Below are 17,576 nucleotides of genomic sequence, written 5' to 3'. Positions count from 1 at the left end.
ACATTTGTGCAGCTGAATTGTTGGAATGCAATGCAAAGGGAGTCCGTCGGCTCACTTTGCTTAGCCTGTGTAGAGCCCTTTAGACTCTACCCTCAGAGCCTTGTCAGGTTTCAGCCAGGGGCGAAAGTCAGCATAACCACATTCCCTCTGATCTTATCGGTTGCCATCACTCTAGGTGAACAAGGCATGTAATGTAACCTGATTAACACTTCCCCATTCACTCTGTGGCTTCCTGTCACTCATTAGCTCAGTTTTAATTTATTTAACAGGGGAACAGATTTTTGTTGGCTCACCCATGAAACTCCCTTACAGATAGATGTAGAATCTATATTTGATCACATTTGCAGGAGAACTTTCCTGCTGTAGCAAACTGGCTCAAATTAAGATCCTACATCTGCAGCCCACTTAGTTTTGGGGATTTTTTGACAAGCCAATGGAAACTCGGCTCTATTGACGAACCCTATCTATCGAGCTCAGTACTATCAGTACAGTTACTTATACTTTCTGGTTAAAAAGAGAGAAGGTGTCAGAGCCCCAGACAGCTATCAGTTATTTGCGAGTCCACAACGCTCAGGTCTTTTCCTCGTCCTGTTTTTACACTTGCGCTTGGTACATGCAGTCAAGGCACACTCTACTTCCACAATATTTTAGAGCCAAGATAGACCAGACATACTGTAGCTGCTCTACTGATCAGGATTAGGACATCTGGGAAACCAGTATGTTTCTTTCTTTTAGCTACACCCTCTGACGTCTTACGTCATTCCATTATTACGTCATTTCTCTCTTGCACATAGCCCAGCATGGTGACATGTTATGGCCATACCTGTCGCCACTCACTAGGGCACAATCCATGAGTATTGAGCATGTTTTCACTCATTTTCGAAGTACCCAAGTAACTGGGACACACTCTCTTCCCCCTCTGCAGATTTATTACACCCTTGGGTGCGCATGACACGCAGGCACTAGCTTATTCCAGCCTCTAGAGACCCCGCTTCTCGCATCGATCCAGACTGTTAGAGGTGACAATCCTGTAAGGGTTTTTAGAGACTCCATCCGCAAGTGGGGAAAATGCACCACTAGGGGTGAAAGCACTAGCACACCCTTGGCAAGGATAACGCTTTACGCTTTTCCCCACTCTATGCCTAATAGTCCCCACGCCAATAAACAGAGTGAGGGAACAAGGCTTATACCTAATCTTCGAGACCCCTTCGATGACCAGGGAAGCTTTGGTTGGCAGAGATCACTCTCCTGCTTTACAACCAGCCCAGGCAGCTATCTTTACGCAGGGATCTTTTGACCCAAGTGAATGAGGAGATTTGCCATCCTCACCAAGAAGCCATGACCCTCTAGCCATGACCCTCTGGCCCTGGCCTGTGAGAGGCTGAATCTGAATGTGACAGACTTGCCACTCAAGGCCATTGAGTATCCAATGCCTGAGCCCCTTCTACACGCTCAATGTATGGAAAAACAAGTGGTGTGTCCTAAAAAAGACAGTTCCTTACCAATGCTCTGTGTCCAAGATTTTATTAGGAGTGAGTGTTTGTGTGTGTGTGTGTTGGAGTGACAGTGTGTGTGAGTGTGTAGTGCCCTGTGAGTATTGAAATAAAAGGTCAGTAAAGATACAAGGTAAACTCCGTCCATGTAGCTATTTTGTTAGTTATTTATCACTTGTATTGCTTGGGGATAGAAGCTGTTGATGTCAGACTTGATGCACCGCTACTACTTGCCTAATGTTACTAACCTTATCTGACCAACCATCCTATCAGCTAACTTCCGCGTGCATGCTGACATACTGACCATGTTCCTTAAGGTTCCCAGAATAAATTGTTATACCTCAATGCTACAACTGTAGATCAGGGCAGGACTCAAAGAGAAACCAAGGAAGGCAGAGGCCAAAAACAGCATCAAGATTACACTTTGTGTGAGAGCCATACATGAAGCCTGCTGGGTGCACATGGTCTATGCCTGTCACAGGGTTTCAACAGTAAACTGATGCTCGTTTCATCAATTTGAAGGTGATGTTAAATTATACACCACCAGGCGGAATATATATATTTTTTATTATTATTATTTTTCACCTTTATTTAACCAGGTAGGCTAGTTGAGAACAAGTTCTCATTTGCAACTGCGACCTGACACAGAGTTACACATGGAATAAACAAAACATAGTCAATAATACAGTAGACCAAAAAGAAGACAAGAAGTCTATATACAGTGAGTGCAAATGAGGTAAGATAATGGAGTTAAGGCAATAAATAGGCCATGCTGGCGAAGTAATTACAATATAGCAATTAAACACTGGAATGGTAGATGTGCAGAAGATGAATGGAAAGACAGGGTAGGATAGATATAGGTCTGAGTGATTGGGACTCTCCTGACCAGCTCAATTAATTATGTTGCAACATGCAACAGGCTTGTCCTCTCTAAAAACAATGAGCTTAATCCTTTTACGTGCCCTTTAACATACTTCTTTACAATACCAGGCATTATGTCTTACATGATACAAATATGAGTTGAAACATACTTTCTTTAAATGTAGCATAATCTACTGAACTCATTGTGTGAAATAACATCTGCAATGCTTCCCAGATAACTGGTCCACAGAACTAGCCTACACTTTCCAAGTTGATATTCTTTTAGATTTACAGTTTTTCACGAACTAACTATTTCTAGAGTCTAAACCTGCTTCTCATTTTACTAGGAGTGAGCTAGTACTACATCCAGTGCAACAGGTGGCACTATTTCATACTGTATAGACAATAGACATGTTTCTACGTCACTTCGCTGTTGTTGCCGGAAGTGAACCGCGCTTGTCTGTGGAAGTACATGTGAGTTTATTTAGCTGGACAATTTCCATGTGGTTCTGATTCAACAACTGATTCAAAGCTAATCTGTAGCTAGACTGTCCTCTAAAAATGGGCAAAAAGGGTAAAAAAGAACAAAAGAAAGTGAAAGGAGCAGAGAAGACAGCAGCCAAAATGGATAAAAAGATTTCAAAGCGGTCTAAACGAGAAGAGGTAACGTTAGGCACGTCTGTCTCCCTTTCAACTGCTGGCTACTAACATTAGCTAGCTAGATAGTTCTACAGTACATTACAATGTCTTTATAGCATAACATCTTATTACATAAAATCGTGTGTGTGAAATTCCAAGTCAATTAACTTCTACTCAATCACATGACATTGTACAGAGTGAATAGTTTCAGCTGTTGTTCACTGCTGTGTTGTTTTCCTTTGGCATTGATACAGGAGGACCTGGCTGCGCTGATAGCTGAGTTTCAGTCCTTGGATGCAAAGAAGACAACAGTTGTGGAGACCGCCTGCCCGCCCCCCTCACCCAGGTGACCCACTGCTCTTTTTTATTTTTATTTTTTTTATTTCACCTTTATTTAACCAGGTAGGCTAGTTGAGAACAAGTTCTCATTTGCAACTGCGACCTGGCCAAGATAAAGCATAGCAATGTGAACAGACAACACAGAGTTACACATGGAGTAAACAGTTAACAAGTCAATAACACAGTAGAAAAAAAAAGAGTCTATATACATTGTGTGCAAAAGGCATGAGGAGGTAGGCGAATAATTACAATTTTGCAGATTAACACTGGAGTGATAAATGATCAGATGGTCATGTACAGGTAGAGATATTGGTGTGCAAAAGAGCAGAAAAGTAAATAAATATAAACAGTATGGGGATGAGGTAGGTAAAATTGGGTGGGCTATTTACCGATAGACTATGTACAGCTGCAGCGATCGGTTAGCTGCTCAGAGAGCAGATGTTTGAAGTTGGTGAGCGAGATAAAAGTCTCCAACTTCAGCGATTTTTGCAATTCGTTCCAGTCACAGGCAGCAGAGAACTGGAACTGGCTTTAGGGATGATCAGTGAGATACACCTGCTGGAGCGTGTGCTACGGGTGGATGTTGCCATCGTGACCAGTGAACTGAGATAAGGAGGAGCTTTACCTAGCATGGACTTGTAGATGACCTGGAGCCAGTGGGTCTGGCGACGAATATGTAGCGAGGGCCAGCCGACTAGAGCATACAGGTCGCAGTGGTGGGTGGTATAAGGTGCTTTAGTAACAAAACGGATGGCACTGTGATAAACTGCATCAAGTTTGCTGAGTAGAGTGTTAGAAGCTATTTTGTAGATGACATCGCCGAAGTCGAGGATCGGTAGGATAGTCAGTTTTACTAGGGTAAGTTTGGCGGCGTGAGTGAAGGAGGCTTTGTTGCGGAATAGAAAGACGATTCTAGATTTGATTTTAGATTGGAGATGTTTGATATGACTCTGGAAGGAGAGTTTACAGTCTAGCCAGACACCTAGGTACTTATAGATGTCCACATATTCTAGGTCGGAACCATCCAGGGTGGTGATGCTAGTCGGGCGTGCGGGTGCTCTGTCCTAGATGTTGATAGGTGTTGACCTGGATCATGTTCAATGGGCACAAATTTGGAGAAAATGTGTTGAAACCAGGGAGTTACTATGGCTGATCTTGTACAATAAGAATTGTCTCGTTTTCGTTTTTTTTTTTTTCATTTCAAAACCTTTGCGGTTTCGTGCCTACTGAACATGAGCCTGGTGTTAGGTGTGGCAGCTCAAGTCAGAGCCAGGTGTTAGGAGATTTCACAGCCAGGTGTCACAAGCATTTTGCTACACCTGCAATAACATCTGCTAAATATTTGTATGCGACCATGAAAATGTGATTTGATTTGATAGTAGTGGTATCCTGTGTCTCATCACTCAGGTTGAACGCCTCACTGTCAGCACACCCCGACAAGGATGAGCTGATCTTGTTCGGAGGCGAGTTCTTCAATGGCAAAAAGGTACGATTCATATACACTACATGACCTAAAGCATGTGGACACCTGCTCGTCGAACATCTCATTCCAAAATCATGGGCTTTAATATGGAGTTGGTCCCTCCTTTGCTACTATAACAGCCTCCACTCTTCTGGGAAGGCTTTCCACTAGATGTTGGAACATTGCTGCAGGTATGTGCTTCCATTCAGCCACGAGCATTAGTGAAGTCTGATGTTGGGCGATTAGGCATGGCTCGTAGTCGTCATTCCAATTAATCCCAAAGGTGTTCGATGGGGTTGAGATCAGGGCTTTGAGCAGGCCAGTCAAGTTCTTCCACACCGATCTCGACAAACCATTTCTGTATGGACCTCGCTTTGTGCACGGTGGCATTGTCATGCTGAACCAGGAAAGGGCCTTCCCCGAACTGTTGCCATAATGTTGGAAGCACAGAATCGTCTAGAATGTCATTGCATGCTGTAGCATTAAGATTTCCCTTCACTGGAACTAAGGGGCCTTGAAAAACAGCCCCAGACCATTTTTCCTCCTCCACCAAACTTCACAGTTTGCACTATGCATTCGTCTGTCAGACTTCCAGATGGTGAAACGTTCTCTGGAGTGATGATTCACAAGTTTCCACTGCTCCAGAGTCCAATGGCGGCGAGCTTTACACCTCTTGCGCATGGTGATCTTAGGCTTGTGTGGCTGCTCGGCCATGGAAATCCATTTCATGAAACTCCCGACAAACAGTTCTTGTGCTGATGTTGCTTCCCGAGGCAGTTTGGAACTCGGTAGTGAGCGTTGCAACTGAGGACAGACGATCTTTACGCGCTTCAGCACTCAAGCTTACAGTCTCGTTCTGTGAGCTTGTCTGCCCTAGCACTGGTCCTGGATGTTTTCACTTCACAATAACAGCACAGCATTTTGATGAACTGACTTGTTGGAAAGGTGGAATCCTATGAAGGGGCCACATTGAAAGTCACTGAGCTCTTCAGCAAGGCCATTCTACTGCCAATGTTTGTCTTTGGAGATTGAATGGCTGTGTGCTCGATTTTATACACCTGTCAGCATTGTCAAATCCACTAATTTGAAGGGGTGACCAAATAATTTTGTATATATAGTATATGCTGAACACCTTTTATTTTTTTATTTAACTAGGCAAGTCAGTTAAGAACACATTCTTATTTACAATGACTGCCTACACCGGCCAAACCCTAACCAGGGCGACGCTGGGCCAATTGTGTGCCGCCCTATGGGACTCCCAATCACGGCTGGTTGTGATACAGCCTGGAATTGAACCAGGGTCTGTAGTGATGCCTCTAGCACTGAGAAGCAGTGCCTTAGACCGCTCCACCACTCGGGAGCCTTTATATTCGTACATTTATTAATGTATTCATATATTTCTTAATATATTTTTATATTCACCATTTGTCTGTTATTAAGCCTTATTGACTTTGGATGAATAGGGTTGACAGTGGGTTAATTTTCTTCCTTTCAGACGTACCTCTACAATGACCTGTTCTTCTATAACATAAAGAAGAACACCTGGGTGAAGTCAGACATCCCCAACCCTCCTCCACGACGCTGTGCTCACCAGGTAACTATGTACCTCATTTCAACCACCATCTCTACAACCACCTCCGTTTTCTTTCAGGGATGCAAACATGTCTCTTTTCGACGATATCCGCCGTTTAGATCCAAAATAGATCAACACCTTAGTGGATCAGTGTGTGCAGACCTAGAGTGTATCACACAAAGCTATAAAAGAGAGAGTGCAAGCAGATCTTCTCCCTCTGCGATTACTGCCTTCTCTCTCTCTAACGAGTACAGGATGCATCCCTACCGTACGCGTCCTACAAATTGAATATCAAACAGAGCGTGATGTCAGATATGTTATATCAAAATGAGTGCTTCATCCAATATCACGTGTGTCTGATGTGAGCAGTTACCCGCGTCCCCCTAACCAGCCATTCGCCTACTCAGCTGCTTCGCTCCGTCTGTTCTTTATGCACATCTCCATAAGTTTTGAAAATGTTATTTAGCTGCAATGGCAAGTTGGGGAGTGCAGACAGTCATGGGGTTTCTGTTAAATTTGTTTAATTATTAGAGCAGCTCCCAGGGTGAGCAAAGTGGATAGGTATCTTTTGATTTCGCCTCTAAGAACAAGCAGGCCATTTTGCGAGTTTTTGGTTTCATAACAAACAACCTTGTTTAGTCATGTTACCTGGCTAACGAACACCATGGTACCTTGGCTATACACACATTTGGATGGCGCAGGGAAAAGGGATAGATAGCCTACTCAAAGAGAGGGTTCGAAGTAGGATGCATATGTCTAATCAATATAATTCTAAACTCAATCTGAGGGGGTGGATCACCATACTACTAGGTATTGTTACGGTTGATATACCGTGGGTATACGGTTGATATACCGTGGGTATACGGTTGATATACCGTGGGTATACGGTTGATATACCGTGGGTATACGGTTGATATACAGTGGGTATACGGTTAATACACCGTGGGTATACGGTTGATATACCGTGGGTATACGGTTGATATACCGTGGGTATACGGTTGATATACCGTGGGTATACGGTTGATATACCGTGGGTATACGGTTGATATACAGTGGGTATACGGTTGTATACAGTGGGTATACGGTTAATATACAGTGGGTATGCGATTGATATACAGTGGGTATATGGTTGATATACAGTGGGTATATGGTTGATATACAGTGGGTATACGGTTGATATACAGTGGGTTTACGGTTGATATACAGTGGGTTTACGGTTGATATACAGTGGGTATACGGTTGATATACCGTGGGTATACGGTTGATATACGGTTGATATACAGTGGGTATACCGTTGATATACAGTGGGTATACCGTTGATATACAGTGGGTATACGGTTGATATACAGTGGGTTTACGGTTGATATACAGTGGGTATATGTTGATATACAGTGGGTATATGTTGATATACAGTGGGTATACGGTTGATATACAGTGGGTATATGGTTGATATACACTGGATATACAGTTGATATACAGTGGGTATACAGTTGATACACAGTGGATGTAAAAATGTACAGTATCAGTATGAATATATCTAAATGCAGAGAGACAACCCCACTCAGAACATTTCCATCGATTTCTCGTGTGTTTCCGTGCAGAACATTTGTTTCAACTTTTTGGGCCCTCACCAGTTTGCATCCTTGTACTTTACAGAGCTCACCAGATCCCCCCCCTGCCTTCTTTCAGTAGTCTACCTTTACTCTTTATAGTCACTTAGACAGCTCAGGGTAACTTTTTCACACCTTTGTTCTACTTTTGGGGAACTCAAAGGCATGTCACACCTTTACTGACACATTTTATTTTATTTTGAACTTTTTCTCTGTTGTGGATGAGTGATTTCTCTCACTGCGGGTCTCAGGTGGCAGCCTGCCCATTGTGCTGTCATTCTCCCTTTTGGACACCAGAGGACAGACTATACCTTTGATACAGCTATGAAGAGATTTGAGAGATTGCCAAAGTAGATGATATCTACCTGATAACTCTCTCTCTCCCTTCCAACTTTCTCCATCTTTCTCTCTCTCTCTCTCTCCTTTCTCTGTCTCTCTTTCTCTCTCTCTACAGGCGGTGGTAGTTCCCCAGGCAGGGGGGCAGCTGTGGTTGTTTGGAGGGGAGTTTGCGTCTCCTGACGGGGAGCAGTTCTACCACTATAAAGACCTCTGGGTTCTTCACCTCTCCACAAACACCTGGGAGCAGATCAAGTGAGGGAGCCATATTGCTGTAGTAGTAATAGTGTGTTAAACGTATGTTTGAGATGCTACTAGATGAACCTGTTTGTGTCAGTGTGTGTGAGTTCAAGTGTTGTGTCTGTAACCCAGGGTTCCAGGTGCCCCCTCTGGTAGGAGTGGACATCGTATGGTCCTGAGTAAGAGGCAGTTGCTGGTGTTTGGAGGCTTCCACGAAAGTGCTAGGTAAGGAGAGATGATGGGAGGAGCTATCGTGTCAGTTAAGGAGAGGTGATAGGCGGAGTAATTGTAGGAAATAAGAGGAGAGGAAAGAGAACCTTCTGGCTAGCTTTATGGAGGTCAAACTATCACAATATGAGATAAAGCCGCTGCATTAAATATGCAAAATGAACTAGATTATTTTGTTGATAGTGTACTTCTTATCTTGCAGGGATTTTATCTACTACAACGATGTACATGCCTTCAGTCTGGACTCCTTCACCTGGAGTCGCCTCTCCCCCTCCGGCACTGGCCCCTCCCCTCGCTCAGCTTGCCAGATGACCTCTACCCCCGATGGCTCCGGGGTCATCATCTACGGAGGATACTCCAAAGTGGTGTGTGTGTGCACAACAGGTTCTTAAGTTTGCTCATGTTAATTTGATATGATATTGAGAGATATGCAGCAAGTCTTTGAATGACTCCATGACATTTTAATCAAAGTTGTGTTTTTATTGTTCCCTATTAGAAAGCTAAGAAAGATGTGGAAAAGGGAACCATCCACTCTGACATGTTTCTCCTCAAGAGAGATGGCAAAGAAGAACAAGGTACAGTGATGCTCAGGCTTACACTTACTATTGGCTACAGACTAGCCTGGACAAATAAAATGCAGGGCAATGGGATTTCTATTCACATGACATTGTTCCTCATGTTTATTTTCTCCCTGTCCCTTTCAGAGAAGTGGTTGTGGTCCCGGGTGAGTCCCTCAGGCTCAAAGCCACCCGCCCGGTCGGGCTTCTCCCTGGCTGTGGGGCCCACGGGCCGGGCGCTGCTCTTCGGAGGGGTGTGTGACGAGGAGGAAGATGAGACTCTGGAGGGGGACTTCTACAACGACCTTTACCTGTATGACATCAACAAGCACCGCTGGTTCCCTGCTCAGCTCAAGGTAACTGCTGGAAACTTCTATTTTGGCACATACAGTAGATATAATGTTTACTTGGACATTTGTAAGCAGCTGTGTTAATATTGTTGTTGTTGACCTGTTTTTCCCTCGTCCAGGGCTGTAAGTCGGAGAAGAAGAAGCGTCGACGGGGGAAGAAGGGGGGGGAGGGGTCAGGGGAGGGTCAGGAGGAGGAAGGAGCAGCAGCACAGGGACCTGTGGAGGTCATCAAGGAGATCGTCACTGAAGACGGAACAGTCATGACCATCAAGGAAATAATCCCCGGGACACAGGTGGAGGAAGAGAGTGAGGAAGAGGAGGAAGGTGAGGAAGGTGCCTCGGCCATCCTTGTCGAGCCCTGTGCTCGCTCCAGTGCCATGGCAACAGTGAAATATGGGAAGCTGTATTTGTACGGGGGCATGTTTGAGGTGGGTGACCGCCAGTTCACCCTCAACGACCTGTACTGTCTGGACCTCCACAAGATGGACCAGTGGGAGGTGCTGGTCGAGATGGACCCCAGTAAGTAAGAGGGAAACTGGGCTTTTCTGTCCGTGTGTTTCTGTGGGATGGAGGTTGACTTCCTGATCACACTGACCCCTTCTCTCTGTAGAGACCCAAGAGTGGCTGGATGACTGGTCTGACTCAGAGGACGATGAGGATGGGGATGAAGAGGAGGCTAAAGGAGGTGATGACGAAGAGGAGGAATCTGAAGAAGAAAGTGACGAACAGGGTAAATGAGAAATATCCCTCTATTCTTTTCGGTGTATGTTTCTAACCCTACTTTATTCTGCTCTTCATGTGTTCAATGGTGCTGATTGGCTGAAAGCTGTGGTATATCAGGCTATATCAACTGGGTGGTTCGAGCCCTGAATGCTGATTGGCTGAAAGCCGTAGTATATCAGAGAATGTACTTCTCCACTAGAGCAGTGAACAGGTTGCATCAAAGCCGAAGCCAAAAGCCTCTTATAGAAAGCCTCAAGGGACAGTGCTGTCTAAACACAATGTCAGTCGCAGTAGTGTTGACACCAGCAGTAACACTCTCTTCTGTGTGGTGTATGCGTTTACAGATGAGGAGGATCACCCCCCAGTGCAGCCAGGTGAGGCGCTGGAAGACTTCCAGAGCCGTACAGAGCAATACTGGGTAGGCCAGGCCCGGGCCAACATGGGCCCAGAGGCTAAGGACACGAAGGTACAGAAAGTGGGCATAGCCATGGCCAAGGTGTTCTATGAAGACCAGCAGTGAGCCTGTGTGTGTGTGTGTGTGTGTGTGTGTGTGTGTGTGTGTGTGTGTGTGTGTGTGTGTGTGTGTGTGTGTGTGTGTGTGTGTGTGTGTGTGTGTGTGTGTGTGTGTGTGTGTGTGTGTGTGTGAGTGAGTGAGACAGTTGGAGAGTGATAGTTTGTCATAGGGAAGAATGAGGGTACTCATCAGTGTTTCCCAACTCCAGTCCTCAAGTACCTCCCCCCCAACAGCACACATTTGTATTGTAGCCACGGACAAGCACACCTGATTCAACTAATCATCAAGACCTCAATGAGTTGAAACAGGTTAGTTTGTTTGGGGCTACAACAAAAATGTACGCGGTTGGGGGTACTCAAGGACTGGAGTTGGGAACCACTGATGAGTATCCTCATTCTTCCCTATGACACATTATTGGAGTTGGAAAACACTTCTTTAAACTGAAGAGGCCAATTAAATAATCTCTGCTTGGTGAACATTTTCTGCCCTCATAACCACCCATGCCTTTGTACAGTAGGCCTAACTGTGCAAGAAAATATGCTGCTGTTTTGGCAGTTGGACTACACAGCAGTATGTATATTGTATCGTATTTGGAATTAGTTTGTAGTTTCATATCTTCAAGAAGATGGTCAGAAAATCCTTGTCATTGTTCACCCCCTTTGATTTATTGTTTTCTAAACCAATTTGTCATTAAACATCCAACCATAATACTTCTGTAGTGTCTGTAGTCTTTTTAAAGGTGACGGCCAATGTGTTTAGTGTTGAAAACGGCTCAACTTGATAAATACTGGTTGATCTTTCCCAGTGTTTGTGTTGTATTGAAGATAAGAAGATTATGTTTTAGCCTTTAAAATAGGTTGTTGACTCAACTCTTGACTTATTTGAACCACTCTACCCTGCTACCAAAGCTTTGCCAGAACATATACTGTAGTACATTGGCTCCCCGACTGTTTACTATGCACTGTGCAGTGGTCACACATGTAGTCAAACTTCCCCTGCTGTATGCTAAAGGTAAAACAGTTCCTTAGTTTTAGCTCTACCTCTCCTCCAGACTCATCTTTTTATCTGATGATGGAGAGAGGAAGGTATATCGCAGAGGGAGGACAATTCAGAGAGTGAGTGATTTGAAAAGAACAATGAAAATACTTCAGAATAGTAGTCAGGTATCAATCAATCAAATGTTTTTGATTTTAAAGCCCTTTTTACATCAGCAGATGTCACAAAGTGCTATACAGGAACCCAGCCTAAAACCCCAAACAGCAAGCAATGCAGATGTAAAAGCATGGTGGCTAGGAAAAAACTCCCTAGAAAGAAACCTAGAGATGGAACCACACTGAGGGATGGCCAGTCCTCTTCTGGCTGTGTCGGTGGAGATTATAGGAGTACATGGCCATTAAGGCCAGATCATTTTTCAAGATAAGAGACGAGGGGCGAGGAAAGCAGTGCCTCCAGATGAAACGCAGCCTAGCTAGCTAGCTAGCTATCCCAGAGTGACCTATTTTTTCAGCCCTGAGAAGAATGAGGGATGAAAAGTGGAGGGATGAATAATAGATGGAAAGCAGATAGATGGATGAGGTTACTGGGATGCTGCAGACTGTCTCCAACTCTTTCCCTCACTCCCTTCTTCATTTGCCTCCGACACCAACATTTAAAATCCTGTAAAAAAGGCCGATATAAATAACTAAAAATATACTTTTTTTGGTGGGGCCCAGTGCTGCTGACGTGTCGGAGCACATGAAGTGTTATCGTCACAGACTCGTCAGTGGTCCCATGTGAGAGTGAGACTCATTCAGAGCGTATGGCTACTTCAGTGTTAGTTGTATAATTTCATACCCTGTTTTCTTGATCTTTTTGTGTTCCCCTATTTTATAATACCATATTAGGTGTTTTTAGACTAACTAGGTGCAATAATCATCATTCATTGTCAACCCTTCTCAATGTTGTCGCACTGAAGCTGTTCCGGCCCGGTATTCTGACTCATAACATGCTAATACAGTTTCCAAGATAAGAAGTCAAATAATTCAATTTATAGCCATTTGTTTGTGTGTTTTATGTGAGTAGTTGTGATCATACACACAGCTGTCAGCTGGACAGATATTTGGTGAGTCCATGACAGACTGTTACCTCTTTCTCTACCTCCTCCAATAGATTTAGAGAAATTACCCATCATCCTGTTCTAGTAGTGGGACACAGCTAAACTCCACGCAGTGATTTCATTACAGTAATCTGGTGAAATTGGCTTAACTTCCCTTCAGACAATGAGCAGACGGAGGCAGTCAGAGATGCGACAAGACAGACCGAAAACTGCACTGAGAAAAGGACAGTGGAGTTGAGATAGGAGTTGACAGGGGTACAACAATACTAGCAATACAACTAGGATATGTTCTTATGTACTTGTGCCATTATATACCAGCTAAGCTAAAGAATATATTTTGTATGTAAGTTGCATCCTTCTGGTTTTGTTGTGTGGTCTTGCTGGCTGATGTAGCAACACGAAGGCAACACACACAAACTAATGTTATTGACATGAAGCCTACAAGTCAAGCTGCAGTTGTGTATTTGGAGTGTACCATTTTAAATCTATTCAGGGGGAAGACTTTTTTTTCTCTCTGGGTAATGGTAATGCAAGAGCATGGGAAATAAAGAAGAATAGAAAAGGATAGAGGAAGGGTTCATATACAGTATATAAACTGAAACGGCACAGAGAGGGAAGACTGAGGGAAATGAAGGTGTGTCGAGCTTGATTCACCATTTTCCTCTGCCTTTTCTCTCTCTCTCTCTCTGCCCTCCCTTTCATTGTGAAGATGGGTCCCAGGAGACAAACACCGCCCTCATCGGTCTGACCACGCCCCTCATATGATGGAGGGGAATACGAAGTCAGGGTTGCCATGGTGACCCACCCTCCAATGCTGCAGTTTAAAGTAGCAGCTTGGTTTACTCCTGTCTCTGTTGCACTTTGGTATCTAACATTTTGTTCACCTTAAACAATTTAACAATATGCAGTGTATACCTGCGTACACACGCACATTCAAATAATTTTATCTCTGATATCTTCAATACTCGTTTTCATTATGGAAAGAAAACCTTAGTAAAATCAGACCTGAAGAAAGAGGGAGAGGACAAAGATTCAATAACCACAAACCAGGAGTTTTCTTTCAAACACTTTCATTATTTTCTCCACATAACTCAAAAACGAACAGACCCCCAAAAAGTAAAGAAATAAAAGAGAGGAGGAGAAGAAAAGAACTGGGCATGCTTTGGCATGCGATGGGTACTTCCAGTCAAAATGGTAGAAAAACCACAGGAGCAGGTAGATCAGCCAGTTGTCACCTCTGCACCTCTCAGTATCATCAACAGCCACTGGAACACTTTTCCATAGTTGTTCTTTGAATCAGTAAACCCTTTCCCATAATATGCCTTAACCCTCTAACGGTATCAGTCCAGTTTCCAACAGTACCTACTAACTCATGTAGTCAAGACTGGGGGAGCAAACGTTGTTGAAAAATAAAACTCCACACGTTTGGCCCCAACTTTCATTCCTTCACATTGGCAGCTCTGTTTAACTTTGCTGGATAGAGAAACGGAGAGGCAGAGGAGGAAGAGAAGAGCGAGCACACACAGACCGGATGATCACTTACAGGAGGACCAGGAGAATCAGGGTGGAGTACAAGCCCCTTACAGACATGCTATAAAAACATCTCAGAGTCTTTGAGTTAGTTAGCCAGCTATATATAAAAAAAAAAAGCAAAACACTTCTCTTAGTTTGTCTGTTTGTTTTTTCTCTCTTGTTTTCATTGCGTCTAAGATGTGGGCTTTGTCTTGGAGAAGGAGTGGGTTGCAGTAGACTAGTAGCCTGTGTCTGGATCTTGTAATGTACTGTAATGTACTGTACTGTAGCGCAAGCCCAGGCTACCCTATGGAAGAGTCTGCTTCACAGAACAGTACTGGACAACAGCTGGAAAAGTTCTGCTTGCTCAGGACTAAGAGCAACTTGGCAAAGCCTGTAAAGTACCACTTTTATTTTTATTTTTTGCAGCCCCCCCCCACCACTCCCTTCTTATACTGCTTCCAAAACTAGCCCTCTACTGCACATCGTTGCCCTTGGGCAACAGAAAATATTTTTGCCCCTCAACCTCCCCATATTATGATAATATGTGATGACATGTTTGTAAACAATCCAATGAGGTGCAGAAGTTGGTATGATGTATCAACTGGGGGAGGGACCTTCTTTCAGGAAGCAGAGCAACCTGAGCACGTGGTGTGACTGAAGTGTACAATACATTTCATTATTTTGCATGTTTAACTAGAGATAACTTGACAATTAAAAATATCTAATTGTGTAGGAACCTGTAAAGAAGCATATTTGATTTTTGAACACACACACATATATATATATATATATATATATATATATATATATATATATATATATATATATATATATATATATGAATGAAAAAAACAAATGTAGTTTTCTTTTTGTTGCCTCAGGGCAACGTTGTGCAGTTAGGCTACTTTTCAGGGCAATATCATGCTCAATGAAAGACATTTGATGGACATGGATATTTTTGCCAAAATATCCACTGACATTCACATGCAATGGACACAGCGACATTCTATGGGTGAAAGGATCCTAATGGAGCAGTTAGGATCACCCTCTGATAGTGAGGACAGTGAGCTGGAGGACAGTGACAGCGAGGAAGAATCAGGTTTGAGAGGCAGTGAAATACTAGTTTATGCCCCCAACTTGTATTTCCTTATGAAAAGAGTGTTTTTTCCCTAGTATGTTCCTCTTAATAAATGTTCTAAATATATCAGATTTTCCTTGGTGTTTTAGCAACAATGAAATCTGGGTGGAGGGGGAGAAAAGCCGAAATCTTCCAAAAAAAATAGGATGGAATATTAGCAGTAGAGGGCTAGAGGAGACATTTATATTTTTCCCCAAAAAGATGTATCTATACAAAACTAAAACATACATGAGCATGCATTTTAGATATTTTTTTTTCAACTTTATAAAACAAGGCAGTAGGCGTTTTTTCAGAAGTCTTGCAAATAGCTCAAAAATATGATTTTTTTTCTGTCTTGGTAAATCATTTGTTTTGAAAGCAGCAGTTTTAAACATAACAGTCTCTGAACTTGCACTAGGCCTCTTACAGTACGGCCAGCCAGTGCCTCCAGACCAGACCAGGTGTGTGGGGTGAGGTTTGGGTAGAAACCTTTAGACATGATACTGTAGAGAGAGAGAGAGAGAGAGAGAGAGAGAGAGAGAGAGAGAGAGAATGGCTCTGTAGGGGACAGAGGAGCAGATAGATGAGAACTGACAGAATGTTATTCGCTAGTCCTCATATAAAGTTCAACCTGTGCGTTAAAGGCCAGAGAGACATTGAGAAAGTTTTTTGGAATGTCAATATTTTATATGAATATAGCTTATCATTCACATACCACTGTATGTGTGGGAGTATTGTACCTGTTGTGTACATGGTATTGTACAATGTGTGTGTGTGTGTGTGTTTGAGAGTTCTTTCCTTTAGATAATTTGTTCATTTTGTTTTATGTTGACTATAAAGAGAATCTTTCACATTAGAAGCCCTTTCAGACAAAACTATTCCTACCCCAGTTACAGACAGATTAGAGTTGATATACAGTAGTTCTTTGCACATGGCTCAATCTTGGTAACTCAAGTTGCTAAATTTGCAACAAGTTTTCTAACATAGATAGGTTTTATGGTGCTATAGTTGTTAGAGGCAATTTTGTGTTGGTCATCCCGGTTTTTCAGATTGTAAACATGTCCTGTTGCTAACTAGGATCTGTAGTTGCAAAAGTGTTTTTGTAGCCCTATTTTATTTAATCATATCTATATATATGTTGTTTCATTTTTCATGAAACACCTGCTTGCCATGGACATTCTCTGGTCTATTTGGGGAAGTCTTGGTTAAGATGGCTGGTTGTAGGAATAGGGGAGCATGGTGGAGTATTAAATAAAAGGAGAGTTACATGAAACAAATAAAGGGGGTAACAGGATACGGCGTGATGTCATGAGGGGACTACCGGGAAGGGGAGGAAGGGGGGATGAGAGACTGAATTAATAATTGGGAAGAGGAACAACGTGTCAGGAGGGAGAGAAGGGGGAGGGTTTGGAGGGCAGTGGGTAGGACAGGGGTCCATTTCCCATCCCTTTAACATTGTATTACCTGGGTGGACAACCCACCTGGGTTCAAATACTACTTGAAATCTTTAAAATACTTTCAGCATTTGCTTTAGCCTGCCTCAACCACCAGGTAGGCAGGGTTTTGCACTTTTCAGACTTTTCTATTGTTTCCAATGCAACAGGCAAGCTCAATCAAGCACAGCTAAAGAATTTTTAATTATGTCAAATAGTTTTTGAACCCAGGTCAGGTGGACACAGCCATAACCAGACTAGATACATTATATCCTGTCTCATTCGACCCGATACACCATTATACAAGAAGTGCTCATCTGAGTCTACCATTCCAAACAAACTAAACCAAAAGAACATCAGCAATATTAACAGAGAAAAGGCAAGTAAGGAATAAAAAATAATTTAAATGAATATATCATACGTGAGCAAATTAATAAGTTAAATTATAAGTTACAAACCTTTTTTAAACATTGATTTAAGATGAAAAACAG

At 43.0% G+C, this 17,576-nt stretch overlaps 1 protein-coding gene across 1 annotated transcript; it reads left to right on the top strand.

The window, feature by feature from the left end:
- The first annotated feature begins 2,799 nt into the window (after positions 1-2,799).
- klhdc4 (kelch domain containing 4) lies at positions 2,800-11,635 on the top strand. The gene is made up of 12 exons (XM_024379221.2): positions 2,800-3,017; positions 3,248-3,339; positions 4,740-4,818; positions 6,290-6,388; positions 8,432-8,568; positions 8,686-8,778; positions 8,984-9,146; positions 9,278-9,356; positions 9,486-9,694; positions 9,808-10,207; positions 10,299-10,418; positions 10,756-11,635. Exons 1-12 carry the CDS (start codon positions 2,916-2,918, stop codon positions 10,929-10,931), a joined length of 1,749 nt encoding a protein of 582 aa, XP_024234989.1. The 5' UTR covers positions 2,800-2,915; the 3' UTR covers positions 10,932-11,635.
- The last annotated feature ends 5,941 nt before the right edge of the window (positions 11,636-17,576 follow it).

This window comes from Oncorhynchus tshawytscha, linkage group LG19 (genome assembly GCF_018296145.1).
Source record: "Oncorhynchus tshawytscha isolate Ot180627B linkage group LG19, Otsh_v2.0, whole genome shotgun sequence".
Lineage (NCBI taxonomy): Eukaryota > Metazoa > Chordata > Actinopteri > Salmoniformes > Salmonidae > Oncorhynchus > Oncorhynchus tshawytscha.
Note: the sequence above shows the minus strand (reverse complement) of the source record. Positions and strands in the feature narration are given on the sequence as shown.